General features: G+C 58.3%; 3 protein-coding genes across 8 annotated transcripts; 2 read left to right on the top strand and 1 right to left on the bottom strand.

The window, feature by feature from the left end:
• Window positions 1–1,655: 1,655 nt before the first annotated feature.
• UBA7 (ubiquitin like modifier activating enzyme 7) lies at window positions 1,656–10,376 on the top strand. 2 transcript variants are annotated; one of them, XM_081072340.1, is made up of 24 exons: window positions 1,656–1,874; window positions 1,958–2,126; window positions 2,221–2,355; window positions 2,508–2,614; window positions 2,938–3,028; window positions 3,116–3,251; window positions 3,446–3,543; window positions 3,635–3,781; window positions 4,193–4,375; window positions 4,556–4,663; window positions 4,821–4,901; window positions 4,979–5,134; window positions 5,223–5,388; window positions 5,458–5,657; window positions 5,755–5,819; window positions 5,911–6,094; window positions 6,168–6,242; window positions 6,457–6,628; window positions 7,126–7,199; window positions 7,468–7,560; window positions 7,653–7,844; window positions 9,424–9,516; window positions 9,591–9,691; window positions 10,158–10,376. In XM_081072340.1, exons 1-24 carry the CDS (start codon window positions 1,819–1,821, stop codon window positions 10,285–10,287), a joined length of 3,012 nt encoding a protein of 1,003 aa, XP_080928466.1. In that variant the 5' UTR covers window positions 1,656–1,818; the 3' UTR covers window positions 10,288–10,376. The 2 variants fall into 2 exon arrangements, with proteins under 2 accessions (XP_080928466.1, XP_080928467.1); XM_081072341.1 differs by lacking the exon at window positions 9,424–9,516 and having other exon boundaries at window positions 1,668–1,874; window positions 10,158–10,373.
• Window positions 10,377–10,543: 167 nt separating this feature from the next.
• On the bottom strand, window positions 10,544–12,766 carry INKA1 (inka box actin regulator 1). The gene is made up of 2 exons (XM_081071287.1): window positions 12,149–12,766; window positions 10,544–11,390 (listed from the first exon to the last, which is right to left on the bottom strand). The coding sequence occupies exons 1-2, from the start codon at window positions 12,371–12,373 to the stop codon at window positions 10,590–10,592; spliced, it is 1,026 nt and encodes a 341-aa protein (XP_080927413.1). The 5' UTR covers window positions 12,374–12,766; the 3' UTR covers window positions 10,544–10,589.
• A 2,139-nt stretch (window positions 12,767–14,905) lies between these two features.
• On the top strand, window positions 14,906–22,216 carry CDHR4 (cadherin related family member 4). Of its 5 annotated transcripts, none has more exons than XM_081072473.1 (19): window positions 14,906–15,021; window positions 15,380–15,564; window positions 15,686–15,848; window positions 15,924–16,015; window positions 16,499–16,609; window positions 17,245–17,351; window positions 17,600–17,736; window positions 18,025–18,208; window positions 18,304–18,457; window positions 18,698–18,791; window positions 19,091–19,294; window positions 19,375–19,514; window positions 19,744–19,894; window positions 19,979–20,199; window positions 20,434–20,576; window positions 21,079–21,135; window positions 21,237–21,324; window positions 21,544–21,571; window positions 22,079–22,216. In XM_081072473.1, exons 1-19 carry the CDS (start codon window positions 14,979–14,981, stop codon window positions 22,132–22,134), a joined length of 2,358 nt encoding a protein of 785 aa, XP_080928599.1. In that variant the 5' UTR covers window positions 14,906–14,978; the 3' UTR covers window positions 22,135–22,216. The 5 variants fall into 5 exon arrangements, with proteins under 5 accessions (XP_080928599.1, XP_080928597.1, XP_080928600.1 ...); XM_081072474.1 differs by having other exon boundaries at window positions 14,909–15,021; window positions 18,743–18,791; XM_081072472.1 differs by having other exon boundaries at window positions 14,909–15,021; window positions 21,541–21,571.
• Window positions 22,217–22,913: the final 697 nt, after the last annotated feature.

Here is a 22,913-nt window from a genome sequence, read left to right as displayed (position 1 = left end):
CTCAGATGTCCATGAACAGATGACTGGATCAACAAATTGTGATATATGTTTACAATGGAATATCATTCAGGCATAAAAAGGAATGAAGTACTGATATATGCTACAATTTAGATGAACCTCGGGGCGGCCGGATGGCTCAGTTGGTTAGAGCGCAAGCTCTGAACAAGGTTGACGGTTCGATTTCCTCAAGGGATGGTGGGCTACGCCCCCTGCAACTAAGATTGAAAACGGCGACTGGACTTGGAGCTGAGCTGCGCCCTCCACAACTAGATTGAGGACAACGACTTGGAGCTGATGGGCCCTGAAGAAACACACTGTTCCCCAATATTCCCCAATAAACAAAACAAAAGGTAGATGAGCCTCAAAAACATTATGCTGAGTGAAAAAAAGCAGATACCAAAGGTCACACTTTGTATGATTCCTTTTATATGAAATACCCAGCATAGGTAAATCTCTAGAGACAGAGCATATAAGTGCTTGCCAGGAGGTTGGGGTGGGTGTGGGTAATGATGATTTAATGTGGTGAGGATGTTCTTCAGTGGGTTAAAAAACGTTTTGAAACTAGGGAGAGATGGTGCTTGCACAACATTATGAATACACTAAATGCCACACTTTGGTTATTTTAATATTATATGAATGTTATCTCAATTTTTAAAAAGAACTTACGACAGCACCTGGTTTAGCTATTGTGAAGTTTTGTGGGGGCGCTGTGGTCCATTCTCCAAAGAACTGGTTCCAAGTTCTTAAGAAGGCAAAATGACACATCTGTGGGTGAAGGTTACACAAGATCTTTCTATACTTACTTTTTTTTTTTTTTTTGACAATATGAACGGCCTTTATTGCTTACAATGGGAAGTAGAACAGGGGGGAATACAACAGCTCCGCCTGCTGGGGCAGCTTTACAGACTCCACTGCCACCCTCCAATAGCTCTCTGCACTATTTTTGCAACTTCCTGAGTCTATAATTATTTAAAAATAAAGTGTAAAGGAAAAATAAGGACACAAGCGATCCTGGCTGCCCCATGCCTCCACACTCAGGTGGGAACTCAGAGACTGACCTCCCTCTTTGAATCCTGGGCCTCATCCCTGACTAGCCTCCTAGGACTGGCCTCCTGCTGTCTGTCTTGGTCTGGCCCCTGTGGGCAGGGAGAAATACTTATTCTCTGAGGAGACAGCTCCAGGCCCAGCAGGCACTTCCAGGCTCCACCCAGGTTTATGGTTTGGGCCCTGGGGGTGGGACAACATAACCTCATAAGTTCCCACAGCTTTCGGGCTGGGACTGGCTCTGATGTCTTGGGTCTCTAAGCCTCTGTGTGGTAGACAGCAGGCCAGGCAAGTCCTCAGGACAAGGGAATTGCCACCAGTACTCTGTGGGCAGGAAGCTCATTCAGGCAGGGCCACCTGAAGGGGACAGGGGCTTGAGGTTTGGGACATCGAGGGAGCCACAGGAAACCATTGCATCCGGCCCACATGGGTCCCTCCCAAGGAAGGAGGCAGCCCCCTCTGCTCTCCCAGAGGCCAACCAGAACTCCCACCTTGCCTGTGCCCTAGGCCTGCCAGAACTCATCCTTGCCAGGCTAAGCTGTCCAGTTCAGCTGGAGGCAGGCCCAGGGACCCGATCAGAGTCTAGTTTCACTTTCGCTTTTGCTTTCCTTGAAATAACAGACGAGCCAGGAAGAAAGCTGTGACCAGCAGCGTCCTTTACTCCCTTGGCCTCAGTGCCTAGCCACAGCTGGGCACTGGCCTCTGCTGCCACCGCCGCCCACAGAGACCCCATCTGTAGGCGCTGCAGCCTATTGTGCAGCCCCACGCCTCAGGATGGATGTCCTGGAGACCTCCAAGTTGGTGGATGAGGAGCTCTACTCACGGCAACTGTGAGGCCCGAGGTGGGGAGGGGCGTGGGGTGGCCTCTGACCTCTGATCTCCAATTGCCTGTCCCCTTACTTCCCATTCACAGGTATGTGCTGGGTTTGCCGGCCATGCAGAGGCTACAAGAGGCTAAGGTCCTGCTGTCAGGCCTTGGGGGTCTGGGGGCCGAGGTGGCCAAAAACCTGGTCCTGATGGGTGTGGGTAGCCTCACTCTGCATGATCCCCACCCCACCTGCTGGTCTGACCTGGCTGCCCAGGTGAGGGTCCTGGGGGCTATGGGCTCTCAGACTAGGGTGGAGTTAGGGCCCAAGAGATATCTCCTTGCTCAAACCGAACTGGGTTTCTCTCTAGTTCTTCCTCTCGGAGCAGGACTTGGGAAAGAGCAGGGCGGAGGCATCTCTGGAACTTGTGGCCAAGCTCAACGGAGCCGTCCGGGTCTGTGTCCACACAGGCGACATCACCGAGGACCTGCTGCTGGGTTTCCAGGTCAGCTCCCAGCCCACCCCCCAGGCCAGCTCAGTCTCCTCCTCCAGCCTGTAGCTCCTCCTCCCGCCCGTAGCTCCTCCTCCGGCCCGTAGCTCCTCCTCTAGCCCTAGCTGCAGGGTGGGCTGGCCCTGCTGATCATGAGGTCCACGTAGGTGGTGGTGCTGACTGCCTCGGACCTAGAGGAGCAGCTGAAGGTGGGCACCTTATGCCATAAGCACGGAGTCTGCTTTCTGGTGGCCGACACCCGGGGCCTCGTGGGGTGAGTGAGACTGCCTGCCTAGCCTGCCACATCACAGACAGCAACGGGTCCCAGTGCTGTCCCCAGCTCCAGGCTTGCAAAAGTGCCTCTGCACCTAGCCCTTGGCCTATCTCAGCATCCCTTCCTTATTCTGGCCTCAAGTCCCACCCCTCTGCTTAGCACCTCCGCCCCAGCCTCCAGACCTGCTCCTGCAGCAAGCTCAAACTCCAGCTCCCAAGCCTGATTCTGGCCCTCTGGGCTTGCCCTAGTGTCTCTCACCCTTCACCACCATCATGGTGGTTAACCCTGGAGCCACCCCAGTGAGCCCTACCACCCTCCCACAGGCAGCTGTTCTGTGACTTTGGGGAAAACTTCACTGTGCAGGACCCCACAGAGGCAGAACCCCTGACAGCTGCCATCCAGCACATCTCCCAGGTGGGCACTAAGGTGTGGGCCAAAGAGGGGCTGCCGGAGCCTGTGGAAGACGTACAGGCACGCTGAGCCAAGCCACTTCTTCTCCAGGGCTCCCCGGGCATTCTCACTCTGAGAAAAGAGGCTAAAAACCACCAATTCCATGATGGGGATTTGGTGACTTTCTCCGGCATTGAGGGCATGGTCGAGCTCAACGGCTGTGCTCCCCGGCCCATCCGCGTGCAGGGTGAGCCAACCTCACTCCAATCCAGGCTCAGCACCGAAGCCCCCCTGGGGGCAGACACAGCCTGCTCCTTGGGGATAGGTTCTCCCTTTGCCTTCCTCAGGGTGGGGCAAGGTTGAGGACACTGGATGACAGGATGGGGTGTGGGGACCTACTCAGGTTCAGAGGTCACGCTAACTAGGCTGGATCTCCCCCAGAGGATGGGACCTTGGAGATTGGGGACACAACAAATTTCTCCTGTTATTGGCGTGGCGGGGTTGTCACTGAGGTCAAGAGACCCAAGACTGTGAGACATGTGAGTGCAAGTGCATCGGAGGTGGGGTACTCAGGAGCCTTGAGGGGCCCCCTTGTTCTGGACCTGTCCCTGAGCCTGGTGCCCTCTGCAGAAGCCCCTGGAAGCAGCCCTGCTCCAGCCTCGTGTGGTGGCCCCGAATGCCCGGGAGGTGCACCGTGCCCACTGCCTGCATCAGGCCTTCCGTGCACTGCACACGTTCCAGCACCTCACTGGCCGCCCACCCAAGCCCTGGGATCCCGTGAGTGGCCCTGTTGCCTCTCCCCCCAACTCTTACTGGAGTCTCAGCTGCCAGGAAGCAACAGGACTATCTCACACATCCAACTTTGACTCCCAGAGGCAGTTTCCCACTCATATAAAGGAAACGAGAAACACTGTCTCCAGACTGGGGACTGGGGCCCTGAGATGTCAGGCACAAAGCCTGGGGACCCCTGCGGCCTTCTAACCCCTCAGATCCAGGCCAGAAGCTGCATCCATGTTGGTGAAGCCTCCAGGGACGTTGTCTGGCTCTGGGAGTCCTCTGCTGGGGCTGCACAGTCTGGTGGCCGGGCCCCTGTCTGCTCCACACTCAGGCTTTTAGCTTCCCTTTCTGTGGAACAGGGTGGGTGGCTGCCTGAAGGGTTTGAGTGGGAAGTGGAGTTCTACCCCACAGGCTGATGCAGATAGGGTGGTGAGCCTGGCCCGGGACCTGGACCCACTGAGGAGGACAGATGGAGAGCCATTGGAAGAGCCACTGGATGAGGCTCTCGTGCGGACATTCGCCCTGAGTAGTGCTGGGGGCTTAAGCCCCATGGCAGCCATGCTGGGTGCAGTGGCCGCCCAGGAAGTGCTAAAGGTGGGCACAGGCACAGACAGGGTGGGGCTGAGAGGGGTGTGGAGGTCAGTGTGCATGCCAGAGGGTGCCCAACACCAGACAGCGGCCCTGGGGGCTTCACCACTCTAGGTGCAGCCCCCAGCCCAGATCTGAGGGGTTAAGACGTGGCAGGCGTCCCTAGGCTAAAGTGTTGGCCTTTAGGCTGTCTGCAGGAAGTTCATGCCCCTGGACCAGTGGCTGTACTTTGATGCCCTTGAGTGCCTCCCAGAAGATGGGGAGCCCCTTCCCAATCCAGAGGACTGCTCACCGGTGAGAACCTGGGGTAGGGGTGTACGCCTTACCCAAATCCAGGACTAGGAGAGAAACAGGAGGACGGGTCCTGAGGTCCTGACCTAGACAACGCAGTGTAAGAGGGACATGCGGCACAGGCCAGGGCCCAACACTGACCTGCGTCTGTGTCCCCTAGAGAGGCTGCCGCTACGATGGGCAAATCGCGGTATTTGGGGCTGGTTTTCAGGAGAAGCTGAGCTGCCAGCACTACCTCCTGGTGAGCGGTGTGGTGAGGCTGGGAGTGTCTGGTAGGGCCGAGCCAGACGCTCTGGCTAAGGCTGCTCCTGCTGACAGGTGGGTGCTGGTGCTATTGGCTGTGAGCTGCTCAAAGGCTTGGCCCTCGTGGGCCTGGGGGCCGGGAGCGGCGGGGGTGTGACGGTTGCTGACATGGACCACGTGGAGCGCTCCAACCTCAGCCGTCAGTTCCTCTTCACGCTTCAGGACGTTTATGTGAGTGCCTGCCGCTCCCCACACCCCGTGTCTGGACTGTGCTCCTCCAAGTCCCCCAGCGCCCCAGCGTCTTCCTGCTTCTTCTCAGAGGCCCAAGGCAGAGGTGGCTGCAGAGGCCGCTCACCGCCTCAACTCAGACTTGCAGATGACCCCGCTCACCTCCCCTCTGGATCCCACCACAGAGCACATCTACGGCGACAACTTCTTCTCCCGTGTGGATGGTGTCATTGCCGCCCTGGATACTTTCGAGGCCCGTGAGTGCTCGACCTTGGAACTTAGCCCCTTGTCCAAGGCCCACTTCTGACCCTCTGCCCCCTTGTCAGGGCACTATGTGGCTACTCGCTGCATCCACTATCTGAAGCCACTGCTGGAGGCGGGCACGCAGGGCACGCAGGGCAGTGCTTCGGTGTTCATACCACACGTGACTGAGGGCTACTCCGCCCTGGCTACAGCTTCTGAGGACATCACCTACCCTGTTTGCACCGTGCGGCACTTCCCCACCAAAGTTGAGCACACCTTGCAGGTGGGAAGCACCCCGGAGACCCCTACACCCCCTCCTCAGTTCTCAGCTGCAGACCTCTTCCCCACCTGACACCTTATGGTTTTTCCCTCCCCAACAGTGGGCCCGGGATGAGTTTGAGGGGCTCTTCCATCTGTCTGCTGAGACCATTAACCGCCACCAGCGGTAAGGCCACCAACAGGGGTGGATGGGAGTTCACGGCCTATAGCACCGGTGTCTTCAGGGCTTAGCCGCGGGCTTCCTATCCTCTCCACAGGACGCCTACTTCTCTGGCAGACACAGAGGGGCCACAGATGCTGAGCCTGCTGCGGGTGGTACTGGGTGTCCTGAGAGAGCGTCCACAGACCTGGCAAGACTGTGTGGTGTGGGCCCGTGGCCACTGGCAACTGTGCTTCCATTACAGCGTCAAGCAGCTGCTCAGGCGCTTCCCACCTGACAAAGTGGGTAGATACGGGGCAGGAGGCTGAGGGCTCAGGAGGACCAGACTAAGCCCACCAGCCTCCATTTCCCCAGGTGCTGAAGGATGGAAGACTTTTCTGGTCAGGTTCCAAACTGTGTCCTCAGCCCTTGGAGTTTGACTCCAGTCAAGTAAGTGGGGTCTCTTGGGAGCTCCGAGATGGGAATGTGGTCCCTGAGAGCAGAAACGGGCACCTCTGCATTCTGCAGAAATGCATAGATGCTGAGAGACAGAGGCAGGCATTCAAACAGATCCACAAATGGGCAGTGCCCCCCCCACCGCCCCATCCTGCACACCCTTGCATGCTCGCTCATGTATCTGCCCCTGCTTTTGGTCTGGCTACAGGACACGCACTTCCTCTACGTGCTGGCAGCGGCTAACCTATACGCCCAGATGCATGGGCTGCCTGGCTCACAGGACCAGACTGCGCTTAGGGAAATGCTGAAGTTGCTGCCACTGCCTGACCCCCAGCACCTGGCTTCCATCTTCCCTAGTGACCTGGTTTCTGCTGAACTTGGTGAGGTCCCTGGCCCTGACCCCCCCATGTTGTCACCCAAGCCTGACCCTGCCCTCAGCCTGTGCCATAGAAGGAAGAGGGAGGGGGCCTGAGGGCCCTGCAGCAAACTCATTACCTCTCAGGTCCTCTGCCCATGCTTCTTTCTCATCCTCTGGTCCCTCAGTAGGCCCTCTCCCTGCTGCCTACCCCACTGTTTCCTTGGCAGATTTTCAGCAAAAAAAGCATAAACCATTGGGCCTTAGGGAGCACTTAGCTATGACCCCCAGGTGAGGACAGTCACATAGCATGCACAAGTATGTGCAGACACACACACACACACACACACACACGCACACACAGGGAGGGGTGGGCTGGGGCTGCTGGGGAGGAGATGACAGCATGAATCAGAGGTCTTCCTGAAAGTGGTAGAAGCCATAGGCTTGGCAAGAGGCCCTAGGCTCCAGGAGGTGTGCAGAAGATGGGGCTAAGGACTGCCCCAATACCCCCGCCCCTGACAGGCCCTGAGCAGGTACAGAGACTGCATGAAGTCTGGAGCGTGGGCCCCCCGCTGCAGCCCCTGAGGTTTGAGAAGGTAGGAGTCCAAGTGGGGGTGCAGGGCCGGGCTGGGGAGGTTGTCGGGGTAGGTCAAGAGCTAAGAGGGGAGCTTTGGAACCCGTTGGCCTGAATTCTCCCAGCAGGACCCCAGAAGCAGTTCACCTTCAGCCTCCTTCCTTATCCGATAAGTGGGGAGATGTGAGTGCCACTGAAGAGAATTATGAGAAGCCTGGTGCAGTGGCACACAGTCGGCCGTGGTGAGGGACACGGGCAGTGTTAATGCTATTGTGACTTGGGCCTCACAGGATGATGACAGCAGCTTCCATGTGGACTTTGTGGCAGCAGCGGCCAGCCTGAGAGCTCAGAACTATGGAATCCCACCGGCCAGCCGTGCCCAGGTGACCCTGCCCCTTGGGGCTTCCGCCTAGAGGTGGGTACCAAACCCTAACCCTACAGCCCGGGTTCAGACCAAATCTCCTGTCCTTGGCAGAGCAAGCAAATCGTGGGTCAGATTATCCCAGCCATTGCCACCACTACAGCGGCTGTGGCGGGCCTGATGGGCCTGGAGCTGTATAAGGTGGTGGGCCAGCCACGGCCCCTGGGGGCCTTTCGTCACAGCCATCTGCACCTGGCTGAAAACTACTGCAGCCGCTGGATCCCTGGAGCTCCAGCCGTCAGGACGGTGAGCCCTTGACATCGCACCCATGCCAAGCCTGGGTTTTCCCTGCGCCTACCCAAACAGGCCCTGCTCTGGCTTGTAGTTCGAAGGAACCAAAACATGGACTGGGGGAGTCCTTAAGACTCCCTTCAGCCCCCTTCCTGCTGCTGTGAAGCCAGGCTGGGACCTGTCAGACACAGGAAGCAGCCGTCAGCCACCCCCACCCCCATCCCTCTGCTGCCCTGTCTGGGGGAGCTGCAGCTTTAACTCATTATGGAGCCAGACATCCCCACAGCCCCTCCTTCCCAAGAGTGCCCCTGAGGGGGAGGTTGTGGGGAGGGGGGGACTAGGGCCCTAGTCCCAAACAGCCTAACTTCCGCCTGCAGGGCCTGGGGACCCTGGCCTGCCCCACTAGCTGAGTTAAAGGGCACTGAGCTCCCTGCTGCCACCGGTGTGGGGTCTGCAGCCCTGTGGGGATGTGTGTGTTCGTGTCACAGGTGTAAGTGTGCCAGGGTCTGGCCATCCCTGGCCCTGTGGCATGAGGGCATGGAGGGAGCATGCTTGCACATCTGTGTACCAGATGGGAGTGCAGGGCTCTTATAGGTGTCCATGTGAGTACATGTGTGGGTGTTCCTGGGCTTGTGTGCGTGTGTTCCTTCGAGCACAGGGCTGTGAATGGCCCTGGCTGTGTGCCCAGGCTCTGAAGTAGTTGGTATTTCCTTGGGGCACAGGAGAGGGGATGGAGAGAATGTTCTCACCAGGGGTGAGGGGAGAAGGGGAGAGGTCATGGGCCAGCACTGGGTTTTTGCTGAGTAGCCCTGGGGTCCCTCAGGGCACAGCACACAGAGCCCCTTTGTGAGGGGCCCTGCCTCTAGTTAACACACAAGCTGCCTTTGTCCGTGGTGGAGGGGGAGGGGAGGTCCCCCATCTCACCTCAGGTCTTGCCTCTGCTTGACCCCACTGTATTTTCTGGGGGGTGGGCAGGGTCACCTGTCCTGGTCCCTGGCTGCCTGCCACCCTTCTACCCTCAGTTCCAGGCACCAGAACCCCAAGACTCTTGAAATAGGGAAGGAAAGAGGGGACAAGAAGAGGAGGACTTTGTGGGCTGTGTCCCTACTGGGGTCTCTGGGCCAGTGGGGCCTCAGTGGTCACGGTCTTCCTTGCCCCTGTGCGCCCATGAGTAGTCCAAAGCCCTGGCAGTACGGGACAAGGGGACAGGATGCCCCCCTCCTTTCCCTAGCTCCCAGCCTTGCATTTGAGGAATAAGCTGCTTTATCAGAGACTTCAGCAGCCCTGCTCCTGCTTCCTCAGGAAGCACCGCCCCCCCACCCTCCACACACAACCAGCTAGTGTGATGGATTGCTTGTTTCCCTGTGTGGGGGCCCCACAGCCCCATTTCCTGTGCTGGCCCCAGGATGGGGCGGGGAGGGTGCTGAGACTCTGGGCTCAGATCCCACCTTCCACCCCCACCCCCTGGCTTCTGCTTCCTGCCTCTAGGCCAGCTCCTTCTCTAGGAAAGGGGCCATCAGCTCTGGTCACTGGGATAGGGGTAGGGTGTGTATGTGGGAAGCTTCTCACTCCTCCCCCGCTCCCCCCACCACAGTTCCAGGACCTGAAGTGGACCTGTTGGGTCCGTCTGAAGGTGCCTGCTGAGCAGCCAGAGAGGACCCTGAAGTCACTCCTGGCCTATCTCCAGGTGTGCCTTGTTCCTCTCCATCCCCAGGCCTGGGCCAACCTGGCCCAGCTGTCGCCTGACCTGTCTCTCTCTAGGAACAATATGGCTTGAAGGTGAAGATGCTTCTGCAAGGCACCGCCCTGCTCTACTCAGTAGGATGGCCGTCCGCAAAGCAGGCCCAGCGCCTGTCCCTCAGGTGGGCCCGCACCTGGCTTTAGCCAGGCCTTGTTCTGTCCCTGGACGTTCGAAGTGGGGGACACAAAGCCTTTCCTCTTTCCAACCCCATTTGGGCCCCTCACACCTTCCTGAAGCTTTCTTTTGCCAAATGGAGCCAGCAAATGGGCTGGGGGTGGGGTGAAGGCCCAGAGCCTGAGGAGGGGCCTCCAGGAGCTGCCTGCTTGGCCAGCGCCCGCAGCTCCTCCACACCCAGCTCAGCCCCCTTTCATAGCCCACTCCCAGGGGACTCACAGCTTCCTGCCTCCTGCCTGCTCTGCCAGCCACTCCGAAAATAGTTTCAGATGTTTCCTGTCTTGAGCTGCTCCTGCTCCTGACTCAGGCTCCTTATGGCATATCAGCACCTTCTAGCCCGTGCCAGGGCACTCTGACGGGCACCGCTCACCTACCCAGTCTCCCCCAACCCCTTCCCCTCCTCCCCCCTCCAGGGTGACGGAACTGATGTGGCAGGTGGCAGGCTGGGTGCCTGAGCCTGGGCAGCGGGTGCTGGTACTGGAGCTCAGCTGTGAAGGTGAGGACGACGACACTGCCTTCCCACCCGTGCACTATGAGCTGTGACAAGGCAGCAACCCTACCACAGCACTGTCAAGCCCTGCATCCTGAGCCCACACTAGGCGCCCAATAAATGCTTATTGAAGAAAGGCATTAAGTGGAGAGGAGGGGTGATGAAACACAAGGCAGTGACGCACATGGGCTGTGACAAGGGCACACAGGGACCCCTGGAGGGAGGGAAAAGGCTCTTTAGATTAACCTTCCTGGGCTGTGCCTCGCAGGCCTAGGGCTGCCTCCAGGAGACTCAGGCATACGGAACCAGGACAGTGCACAGAAAGGTCTTTATTGTCCCAGGCTGGAGGGCAGGGTCAGAGGTAGCTGACAACGTCATTGCAGATGATGGGCTGGCGGCTGCGGCAGTTCATGAGGGCTGCAAAGCGTGATACATCTGCAGGCAGTTCGGGTTCCGGGCGAGGTGGGCATGACAGTCGCTTTCCTGCCATAGCTGCCCGGCGGGCCCTGGCCAGCTGGCGCCGCAGCTGCTCAGAGAGGCCAAGCAGGAACTGGGGGGGGCGAGCACGGGCACGGGGCCCACCCCCATCGTCTCCCTCGCCTGCTGCCTCAGGCAGCTCCATCCAGTTGTGCACCAAGTCAGCAAAGCAATTGTCCCCCAGCACTAGGGGCTGGCGACTGCGACCTCTGCTCAGCAGGGCTGCTGTCCAGTCCTCTGTTTCCAGCCCCCGCCAGTGCTCCAGGCAGGCATCTGGGGTGGACTTGGGCCGTGGTCGCTGAGCAGGTGGTGCACTGGTCACTGGGGTTCTGCCGGATAGGGGGAGGCCACTGGCTGAGAGGCGCTGTCTGTGGGGGCGCCACACTGGGGGTGCTGGATGCCGCAGTACGGGTAGCTCCTCCTCTCTCCAAGTGCTGCCTGAGACCTCAGAGAAGCCCGAGTCCCAGTCCAGGGCATGCTCTTTGGGGCCTCCTAAAGCTACACCCCTGTCTCCTGTCCCCTCACCTTCCTCCTCCTCTTCCTCCACACAGCAGACGGAGTTCTCTTCCAAGGTATCTGCAGGCCTGAGCCGGTGGCTGAGCCGGACATCTGGGCCAGGTTTGGGGGGTGGCTGAAGGGGGCCCGGCATTGGGGGTGATCCTGTGTCCCGGCCACACAGCTGTGGAGGAAGAGAGGGCAGAAGTCGGAGGGGCATGCTTGTCATCCCTGCCTGCCTGGCCAGGCCAATCCTAGAACTGAAGGCCCAGGAGGGCTGGACAGGCCTGCAGTCCTGGGCAGCAAGGCCTCTAGTGGGCACAGGGCATGGGGGTGCTGGCACACGAAGCTCGTGTGGCTCCCACAAGTCGACCTGGTGGCAGTCCGGCAGGCTGCAGCACGCAGAGCCAGGCAAGTCGGCACCCGCCACCAGGGCGGGAGGCAGGGTTGCGGGCCTGCATCGGGAAGTAGGTCCTGCTCAGGGCTGGGGGGAGGGGGCATCCCGGGCCTGTTGAGAGGTTCGGCTCCCCAAAGCCCACAGCGTCTTTCCGAGCAGGATACAGCATTTGCCAGCTGGGGGATAGAGGAAGGAGGTACAGGCCAGCCTGGGACAGGAGGCATCCCCTGCAGCGCAGCACCTCTTTAGTCCCTCGAAGCCCACTGTTCCACCGAGAAGTTTCTCTCCCCCACCCCGCTCCCCAGCTCCCTTCGCTGCCCCGGCAGCACGGCCAGCTGGGCGGCTGTTACTTGATGCCCAGTGCTACTCCCAACCGTCCGAAACCCGACGCGGGCCATCTGGGCCATCTGGGCCGCCCCGCCCCCATCCCGCCGTGGAAGAGCACTTCGGACGGCCCCCCCCCACTCGCGTGTCGTTCGGGCCGGACCGCAGCCGAGCACCCCACCACACGTGTCCTTACAAGTCACACCGCTCCCAAGCCTCACCAGTTCCCAGCGGAGCTGGCCCAGGAAGCTGTCAAGCCTAGTACAGTGCATGCCCGTGCCGGAGCTCCAGCCAGTCCTGCCAGTTCCTCTGCTAACTCCAGCGGGAGCGGTGCGGAGAGGGCCGGGCGGGCCGGCCAGCGGCGCCCTCACCCGCTGCCTGGTTCCGCGGCTCCTCGCTCTCCGTAGGTCCCGCCGCCGCCGCCGCCGCCGCCGCCGCCCCAACATCTGGCAGCCGCGCCCCGCCCCTGGAGCCGCAGCCAATGGGGCCCGGGCGGGGCTGAAGTGGCCCCGCCCCTCGGGCCCCGCTGGGTGGGCGATCCCCACGCCCACTACCCACTAAGCTCCAGCTCTGGGAAGGCTGGAGGCAGTTCCACCCGGGACTCCCGGATGCCCTGGGCTGTTGAATTTACTCCGGGCTCGCTGCGTGACCCAGAGCAAGTCTCTTCCTCGCGGTAGCCTCAGCTTTTGCATTTTTCCTAGGATAGAACTGCTGTCCTTCCCGCATGGACCCTGTGGGCGCGCGGGTTCCCCGGCTGTGTCCGTGGGGAACTGGCAGAGCACCCCCAGTCGTCCGGCCGACAGTGTAGTGGCCCACTCTGGGCCGGACCCACTGGATCCGCTCCTGGAGCGGGCCTGGACAATGCCTGGAAATGATGGGAGGACTCCGGGAGCGCGGGACATCGCGGCAGCACGGGACAGTGGCCTCAGCCAAGTCAGAGCCAGCACCCTCTCCGCCCGGCGCCTGGGCCACGCTGGGCCGGGCCGCCCTCTAGTGGGGAGCGCGCGGTTAGCAGTGATTCCTGCGGCAACACCCGCGTCCTCTCCTCCTGGCATTACGTGCAGACTGAGAGTGCGTGCAGGGGGTTAGGGCGGCGCTCTCTGGCGGGGATGGTCAGAGCCTGTTCCCTGAGGCGCCCCATGATTGCAGGCTAGGTTCAAGGATACTGTCTCACTGGAGACGGACGAGTCAGTAGACAGAAAAACACCAGGGAATGAGGGTGACCAGCTAGCTTGGAAGAGAGGGCTCTTGGAGGTGGCATTCTGTATGGGATCTGGACGAGCCATCATGGGGTGATCAAGAAGGGGCATTCTAGGTAGAGGGATTAGCCAGTTAAAGGCCCTGAGAGTCCAGGAGCAGGACAGGGCTTAACGTAAAGAGGTCCACGGGGTCTATGATGGTAGGCGTTGCAGAAGTGAAGAAGTCAGCAAAACCAGAAGCCTAGCAGCTTTAGAAAGGAATGGGGTTTCTGGGGTTTTGTTCTCGGTGTGATGGGGAGCATTGAGGGCTGTTGAGCAGGGAATAACCTGGGCTGGCTCCTGTTTAGATAATCCCAGCTACTTTGGGAGAACCACTCTGTAATCAAGGTGGAGACTCTTGCCCTCATCCATCAAGGGAGGGTAGGGCCCGGGCCTAGGTGGGGCTGGTGCACAGAAGGGGGTCACTTAGGGGTATGTTTTGGAGATAAAAACAAGCCTTGCTGATGCGTGAATATGAGTAGGAAAAGAGAGCATCAAGCATGACTCCTAGATTTCTGGCCTGAACATCTAGTTGGATGGGATTGTCATGAACTGAATCAGGAAAGATTGGAGAAGAGTGGGTTTGGGGAGGAAAATCAAATGATCATTTGTGGACATGTGACCCTTGAGATGCCTGTCAAACCTCCAAGAGGAGATGCAAGGTCAGCCACTGGGTGTGTGCCTCTGGAGTTTGGGAGAGAGATCAGCACTGAAGCTTTACATCTGGGAGGCAGGAGGAGTGGATGGTACTTAAGGCCACGTGCCTGGATGTGATGGGAGAGGTGAGTTTAGACAGGGGACGACAGTCTGGATTGAGCCCTGGAACACCCTGCTGGGTGGGGGTAAGGAAGGTGAAGCAGAACGAGCAAAGGAGCTAAGCAGGAGCAGCCAGAGAGGCGGGAAGTAGTAGAGAGTGTGGGCACTTAAGGAGCCCTGGGGAACAAGAGTCAAATGCTGCCAAGGAGGTGAGCGTGGAGAATGAACTATTGAATTCTGCGGTCTGCAGATCTCTGTGTACCCTGACAAGGGCAGTTTCATGGAAAGAGGGACAAGCTTGATTGTAGTGAGTAGAAGAGAGAGTGAGAGGTAAAGAACTGGAGAGTGCAAATGTAGACAGCTTTTTAAAAACTGACATATAACATACATACAATGAATGGACGATTCTCAAAGGTACAGCTCAATAAACGTTAACATCTGTAGACACTTGGGCAGCTATCACCAAGATCAAAACATAGGATATCCCTAGCCTCTCCAGGAGGCCATGTGTGCCCCTTACAATTGATATCACCTAAAATAACTACTATTTGGTTTCTATCACAAAGGATTCCTTTTGCTTGATGAAGGTAAACAACTTTTGAGAGATTTTATTGATCATTGGGCTCAGATTTTGTAGGCAGATAATGTTCTAACAGTGGGCCGGGGTAGGGGTGCAGCTGGAGTTCAGATTCTGTGGGGTAGCAGGTCCTGGCCCCAATTTTCCTGGGTACTGTTTTGCTCTGTCTCCAGGGACTGCATGGCCAAGACTTCCCTTAGCTTCGGTTTCCTTGTCCGAAGCTGATTCTTTTCTCACATCTCCTTCAGGTTTTAGTAAAGAATGGGGAAATTCATTGGGAGCAGTGGAAAAAAATGGGGCCTCTGGATGCCTGTCTGGAATCTAGAGCTCAGTCACCAGGGCTGGGTGGGACTGCAGTCTGGGAGGCCCAGGAGTCCTGACTACCCAGTGTGTTTGACAACCCACCTGGCAACGGGGCGGGCCTGACAAACACTGCTGGCCTTCCGGAGTCTCCTCTACTGTCTATCTCTCTAGGACACAATGGTACTCAGGCCCCTGGTACTTCTTGCCCTGGTCGTCTCTGGTGAGGAGCTGGTGGGTGGGGAACCCCAGGTTTTATCTCTCTGCTCCACAGAGGAGTGGAGTCCTGACCCTCGTCAGATAATCTACCACAGAGGGCAGGGGCTGGGAGGTGGGGAGCCAGGAAAGGGCAAAGATCTGAACCCCTGACCCTCATTTTTTTCTTGGCTGCTTCCTCGACCAAATCCTCACTCCCAGTCTGTGAAATGAGCTGACCCACTGTTGGATGTGGGGGACAAGGAAGGGCTTTGTCTGCTTGGTCCCAAGATGTGGCTAGACTCTGGCAGAAAGGCAGGACTATGCTATTGTGTGTGGTTCCATGAGCTTGGGTGGCCACCAGCCATATTGTCTCTTCCTCATAGACCTCTACTGCCTGCCCGGGTCCATAAATGTCTTAGATAGCCGTGGACCTGGCACCGTTCTTCAGTTTTTCTCTTTTAACTGCTCTTCTCACACGCCTACCCTGAAGTTGCTCCGTGTGCAACCACACACCACCTTCTTCAACCCACCCAGCTTGACCAGGTGGCAGGGGATCTATGTGGGCAAGGTAGGGTCATGGGCACAGCTGGGAACCATGGAGAAACAAGCACAGACCCTAAATTCACAAAGCCAGGGGTGGTATGGGCAAGGGAGAGCCTAGGCCCCATATCACTGCCCACCTGCTACAGGTGACCTTGAGCAGCTCGGCCAGGTTGGATGCCCTGGCAGTGAACCATTATGAGCTGCAGCTGCAGTTCACATGTGGCAACTATGTGATGGAGGGACCACTCTCTGTGGATGTGCAGTGGGACGCTGGCCATATTCAGTGTGCTGGCCGATTTGCCAGCCCAGGTGAGCCCAGGGCAGCAGGCAGTGGGTGGGCAGGCATGGCCTGAACAGAGCCTCCCTGACCTTCCCTCTGGCCAGCTGGGGAAATCATTCAGGTACCGGAAACAGTCACACCTGGGACTCGGCTGTACACTGTGCTGCTCCCAGGCCTGGAACTCCAGGGAGCCCAGGTGAGCCCAGCACATGGGCAGTGGGGGCAGAATGGGGGTGCACAGGGAAACCAAGCCCAGCCCCTGCCTGGGCAAGCGCAGCCTGCAGAGGGACCCTTTAATGGACAGCTGAGCCTCTGCATGATACATGTTCTTGGAGACAGCCACTGTGGGCTCCCATCCCCCAGTGACCATGGCTCTTCTTACAGGAAACTCTTAGGGGCTGAGTTCTTTCAAGTTCTTCTGTGTGTATTGAATTCTCCATGAAAATTCTGTATCACTTTTGTAATCCAAAAAGTAAATGTAGTTTAAAAAACAAAAGAAATGGTTTAAAAGCAGAAAGGATTGAGGATTGGGGCCCGCGGACCCCAGGCTAGGGTAAGTGTCAGTGGTGGGGTATAGGGGAGTGTGGGGAGGTACCTGCTGGACTGTTGGGGATTTGGACAGGGATGCTTGGGGCACTGGGGGCTTGGGCTGGGGCTTCCAGCATCTCTGTCCTGTCAGATGAGCATCACCAGTGCCCAGGATCCTCCATATTTCCCTGGACCTTTCTCCATCAATGGGCAGGGTTGGCTGCAGGCACCTCCCCAGGGCCTGAAAGGCCAGGCTGGAAAGGTGAGCGTAACTTGGGATCTGGGTATCTCCATGCATTGGGCAGAGCCACCACCTCCTTCAGTTGCTTGTTCTTGGCCACTTTGGCCCCCTGCATTATGCTGCCTCTCCCAGACACAGCCCACACCTGCACCTGCTGCCCCATTCTGATTGTCCTCCCACCTTGGCCTGGTTCTGTGGTGGCCTCTGGAGTTCCAGAAAGAAGAGAGATCCCTGGTTTTGGGAGCTCACGGTGCCTTAAATAGAAAGGAGAGAGTTCAGAGCAGGCACACAGGAAGAGAAAGTTCTGGGTAAAGTGTCTAGTGCAGACTGAAGGAGGGAAGTTCCTTCTTTAAAACTTCCATGTCTTAGTACCTGGCTCTTAGCCACTCGAAGATGATAAGTCATATTGTGAATGACTCCGATATCACTCTTTTGGGGGCTATTTGCATCCTAATAGAAGGATTTGTCGCCCAAAAGAATGGGACTCAAAGGAATACCTGTCAGCAGAATGACAGGTCTTGGGGAGGAGTGAGCAAGTGCTGGGGCTCCTTGTGGAGGTCCTGAGGGGGCCTGTCTACTTGAAGGGAAGACTGAGCATAGACATACAGGTAGACTGACGCACACCGCGGTTCCCTTCCTGTTTTGTGCCACCACAGGTCTTCCGGCTTCAGATCCTGGTGACCTTTGGACAAAACCAAAGCTGCGGAGGGATGCTGATGGTGAAAGTTTTGCCTGCTCCCTCCTCCAGCCAGGTGTCCTTCCTGTAAGGCTTCTGTACCCTGGGACAGTGTACTGGGTACAGAAGGAGGCAGGGCCTAGCCCCAGGGAAGTAGAAGTCGGTTAAGGTGGGGCTGCTGGAGCGTCCCAGCTAGCCTGAGTCTGAGGGAAGTCCGGGGTGGGGGGGGTGGGGGGGGAGGCCTGAGGACTGGGCGGGGAAGGGTTGTGGGGGGGGTTGGGAGGGGAAGGGGGACACGGGATCCGGCAGGAGCCAGCGGCCCCCTTTTGGTTCAGGGAGCAGGAACAGAATATCACCATTCCGGAGGACGTGGTCCCTGGGACCAAGGTGGTTCAGGTCCAGGCTCGGGGCTTCGACGTGCGCTACGAAATCCTCTCTCCGGTGCCCTGCCGGCTCTTCTCCATCGGACGCGGTGAGGGGTGTGGAGCGGGGTACGAGGATGCCTCTGAGGCTGGTTCAGAGGTGACCTGCACTACCTTCTCGCTATCCTGAGAAACGAGGCTGGAGCCGAGGCAGAAAATGGGTAGAGGTCGCGTTTGAGGGCTGGGCAGGGGTCACACTCCGCTTTGGCGGAGGTGATGCGGGGGGCCAGCCAGGCTCAGCGCGCTCCCCCGACAGCGGTTCGGGTGGGCGGGTGGGAACCCCACTGAGCTGGAGGCGGAGCCGAACTCTGCGTCCCCCACCCTCTCGCGCCTCCCAGCGGACGGCGTTATCCGGACCACGGCGCCCCTGGAGCTGGCGCCCGCCGCAGGCTCGGCGGTCACTGCGCTGCAGGTGAAGGCCTTCGAGCGGCTCCGGCCGTGGGCCAGCGTTGAGCTCGATCTCACTGTGACCGTGCGGCCGGTCAATCGCTGGCCCCCGCGCTGCCTCCCAGCGCTGCTGGTGTGAGTACACCCGAGCCTTACCTTGGCCATTGGGAGGACTGACGGCTCGCGGCCGGGCCACGACTCCCACCCTGCCGCCGGCGCTCTGCTCCCAGGACGCAAATCCCGGAGACCGCGCCTATAGGTACCGTGCTGAGCACCTTTACTTGCGCTGACCCGGACTCTCCTGGCTCAACCCTCGACTACCAGCTGCGATTCCACAGTCCTTCTGGCCCAGCCAGCCTCTGTCTCAACGACAGGGTCCTGGAGGTGACCCCCCCCCCCAGACCCACGTGCAGGGTGCTTGGGAGGGGATCGGGGGTGGGCCAAGAGTCTGTGGGAGCTGAGACCATGGGGGTGAAGGAGTGGTGGTGGAGCCTACCTGCTTGGCAGCACGGAAAACGGGGTCCCGGTAAGCTATCTGTGCATGCCCTGGCTCGAGGCAGCCCAGTGTGGTTCAAAGCTCTCCCAGGCTGAGGCTGGGCCTTACTCTCTGGACCCTGTGGCCAGGTGAATGCCACACTGGACTGTGACACTCGTGGGGACTGCTTTCAGCACACAGCGTCCGTCCTGGTGCTCGATGGTGGGCAGCCCCAGATGACCAGTGAGTGACCATAGCCAGGCCTGGACATTCAGGACAGGGCTGTTCTGTACCCCTCTCCCCATCCTCAGGACAGGGGCACCTCTCGTCTTTCAGAAACTGGTAGGGCAGGGCTGTCTCCATTTCAGACCCCTAGGGTGGGCATATCTCTCCTCTCCTAGACCACCCCCAGCAGGGGAGGGATGTTGGCCTACCTTCCTCCAGACCCTCTCTCCCAGGGCAGGGATATGTCTCCCTCCTCAGACCCCCAGGGCAGGGCTGGGTACCCCAGGCCAGCTCCTTGACTACCTAATGGCCTCCAGCTGAGGTGCCAGTACTGGTGATGGTGACACCTGTCAACGAGTTCTCCCCAGCCTGTGTCCCACGCACATTCCGGGTTCGGGAAGATGTGAGGCCCTGCACCCTGCTGGGCTCTGTGGTGGGCACGGACATGGATTACCCACACGACTCTATTGAGTATGACACCTCTGGAGGCGCTGGCACCTTTGCTGTGGACCGTCTCAGCGGTACTTCCGCCCTAGGGCTGGGATGGAGGGGTAGACCCAGAGTGGACTCTGCAGGCTGAGGCTGTGGCCACCCCTTCTAGGGGAGATTCACCTCCTGGGGCCTCTGGACTATGAGCAGCAAAAGTTGTACAGGCTCACTGTCCTGGTGACTGACCACAGCCAAGACCAGGACCCCACCCGCCACCTCTCAGGCTCCTGCACCATTACCATTGAGGTCGAGGTAACTGAGCCCTGAGGCCTTGCTTGGTAAAAGCTCTCCTCTCCCTCTGACATTCTGATTTTCCACTCTTTGCCTCAGTTTCCTCCATTGGTTGGCTGGAGGGGGTGGGGTCTCAAATGGAAAGCTTTGGAGCCTGCTGCCTGACACCTACGCTCTAGCTGTGGTGGGAGGAAGCTGAGGGGTTGGCCTGGGGTTTTGGGGAGTGGGTGACCTGGCTACCTTCCTCCAGGATGTGAATGACCATCCCCCTGAGTGTGAGCCCCCATTTCAAGAACTCACAGTCCACACTTCCCTGGGCCGTAGCATGGAAGTGACCAAGGTGTCATGTCGGGTCCCTCAGGAGCCACAGCGCCTGGCCTTCTCCTATGGCATCATAGGAGGTAAGGGTCATGGGGCCACCAGGCGGTAAGAGAAGCGCAGGCAAGGCCAGCAGCGCCCCCCTTCTTCTGCCACTCTGCTTTCAGGGAATAGTCAGAGCCGATTCAGCCTGCAAGGAGCTGTGCTGGTGCACAACGACCTCATGTGGGGGCCCCCTTGGCCAGAACCACCTCAGACTTATGAGTTATTGATCCTTGTGGCTGATGCAGGTCCCTCCACCCCCCACCTCAGCACCACAGCGACCGTCGTCGTACATCTAGTTCCCTGGAGGGCCAGCACAGTGGCCACCAGCACCCACAGAACCACAGTAACGGGGTCCTTGGGCCGTTGAGGGGTGGGGAGAGACAATCTTGGAGGGTGAGGAGACACCATTTTCCAGGTGGACGATGGGGAAAGGCATCCCAGGGGGAAACATTGAGTGCAAAGAGCAATACAGGAGAGCAAATCTGGGGCGTGGGGTGGCCTAGCCCTTGGAGGGGATTGAAGGCTGGATGATCAGATGTTTGGCAGGGCAGTGGTGAGGCTGTGGCTCCCATTTCAGGTGCCTTCAGTGATGACACCCCTGCTTGTGACAGACACAGAGGCTTTCTGGCAGCCTGAGCCCTGGTTTGTGGTGGTGCTGACAGTGACCAGTGCCCTTCTCCTCTTGGCTCTGGGCTGGCTCCTCAGCAGGCTGCTCCGGGGGTAGGGTTCTTATCCCTGTGTCCCCTGCCTCCCCCAGGCCACTAATGGACCCCGTGTGGGAGAGGTGGTTTCAGCCAAGAGCTGATAAAAATACCCATGGTGATGAGCAGACAAACATATTAAGGAGGGCTGCCCTGCCACCAGAGCTTGTGAGGTTAGAGGCCGAGAGACACAGGAAGGAAGCTGTCTCCATCATTGGCAGAGCCCAGGCTTGGAATAGGATGGGTGTGGATGAGGCCCAGGACTTGAGACTCTGAGTGTTTCATGCATTGGGCATTTATCCTATTCTTGACCCCTGATCTCCATTTGAAACCGGATCTGCTCCTAAGACTCTGAGTTTCTTGTGGGCACAGGACTGAATCCAGGAGTAGGTGGGGTAACAATATGGACACTGCACACAGACATTGGCTATCCCAATATAAAGGGGTAGATGAATGGTGCTGGTTCCTGGAGCCAGCAGATCTGTTGCCCTCACACTTGGTCCCTTCTCCTGGCATTTTAGGTTGGCCCAGGTGCTACCAGCACCAAGCAAACCAGCCCAGGCTCTGCTGCTAAACAGGTCAGCCTCCTTTGCATACCTCTATGCCTGGGAGTCCATCTCTTAAATTCAGGCTGGGGCCCAGAGCCTTATCCTGTACTCCTGCTCCTCCTTTGCCCCAGTATTCAAGGAACTGAGGGGTCCATTGAAGGGTTCATGGAGGCACCAAGGACAGAGACACCCCAGGCACCCAGCAGGGTCATGAACCTGGTATGTCAATCCACCATCCTGTGGTGTGTGGGCACTGAGTACTCCCCTGCCAAGTCTGCCCTCTTCCCCATGGATAGCTACCCCTGTGGAAGTGCCCACGCCAGCACCATCAGGAGGGAGGAGGCAAGTGGGCTCCCGATCCCTTTGGGAGTAGGCCTCTACCTGCTCCCTGTGGATGGGGTTCAACTCATTGCACCCTCTCATTCTTCCCTTCAGCAGCATTTTGATGGCAGCGCACAGGACTCCCGTGAGTCTCCTTCTTCCCAACCCATTCTCCACCTGGGCCCACTTTCTCTCCCTCCCCCATTTCCGTGTCTCCTACCCCCAGGCATCCACCATCTACTCTTTCCCTGAGTGGAGTCAGCTCTCACTCCCACTCACTTTTCAGCCAATGTTTATCAAACACCTGTAGGACCAGGAAATGACTCAGAGCTGGTCTGGTTTCTCCTCACAGTGAAAGGGGGAAGGTAGTGAGGGGAGAGGCCCCCAGACATTCCATTTGCACCAGTGAATTATGGCAGAGTGATCCGGCACTGGGCTCAGGGGAGCTAGTGTCCAGTTTTGGGGAATCAAGGTGCTTCTTGTGCATTTGAGCCAGACCTCAAAGGGTTTGCTGAGAAAGGGGACAGGTTGGATCAAGCGGGGGCAGGGGTGTCACAAGGGTCCTGGGACATCTTCTCCTACTCTTAGGGGCGGGAGGCAGTTCTGCTGAGGCCAGCAGTGCTGTCTCTCTTTCCTGACCACCTGAGCTCAGGTACAGGCAGAGAATACCTGTTCAACACACGCACGGGAGCCCGGCGCTGGCTCTGAGGCCAAGAAGCTGCTTCACTATGTGGGAATTTCTCCTTCACATGATCGTGGGCTGTATTTTCAAGTTGGTTCAATAATAAACAAAATTACAAACAAAAAAGTCCCAGCCTTGTATCCCAGATGTGGGAGAAGCTCAGAGATCTGTGCTTCTTTGTTCTCACTTGGACAACTCCCCAGCTTGTGGGAACACTCTAGGGAGTAGTGAGGTTATTTTTAAGAAGGCACTGTCCCTGCTCTGAGTGACAGTGATTACTGCTCTGCAGAGGTAAGAGGTGTTAGTCTTGTCAGTGACCAAGGGGGTCTGTCCCCTCAGAGGCCACCTGCTCTGGCAGGTGGAGAGGGCCCAGGAGCTTCCTTTTTCCACTGAGAGGAAGACGTTGTTGCTATTGGAGAGCCCCACCAACCTCTAGAGTAGTTTGCCAATCGTGTATGGAGGTTTTCTTGGGAAGGATCTGGAGCTTTTGCACGGAGGTGAAGGTTGGTGCAGCCTTGGCATGGACAGTCATGGAGGAATCAATGGTAGCCCTCTTCTGAGAGGCTGTTTCCATTTCTTCCTGATGTGTCTTCTGGTTCCTTGGCCCTCAGTCCTTCCTGTGCTGAGCTGAGCTGTGGCATGTAGCCAGGTGGCCTACGGTAACTTGGCAGGAGGGCAGGTTCCGCGGGGTCCGGAGCTACAGCACTTCCCATGCCCAGGTCCCAGGATCCTGCCCGCGTTCCCAGAGGGCCTGCTGCTCGGTGGAGGCTACCTTTACTGTGGAATCCCCAAGTTCTCACAATCT

Source organism: Rhinolophus hipposideros (genome assembly GCF_964194185.1).
Source record: "Rhinolophus hipposideros genome assembly, chromosome: 14".
Classification (NCBI taxonomy): Eukaryota; Metazoa; Chordata; class Mammalia; order Chiroptera; family Rhinolophidae; genus Rhinolophus; species Rhinolophus hipposideros.
The sequence above is the reverse complement of the archived record's forward strand: the minus strand, read 5'-3'. Positions and strand labels throughout refer to the sequence as shown.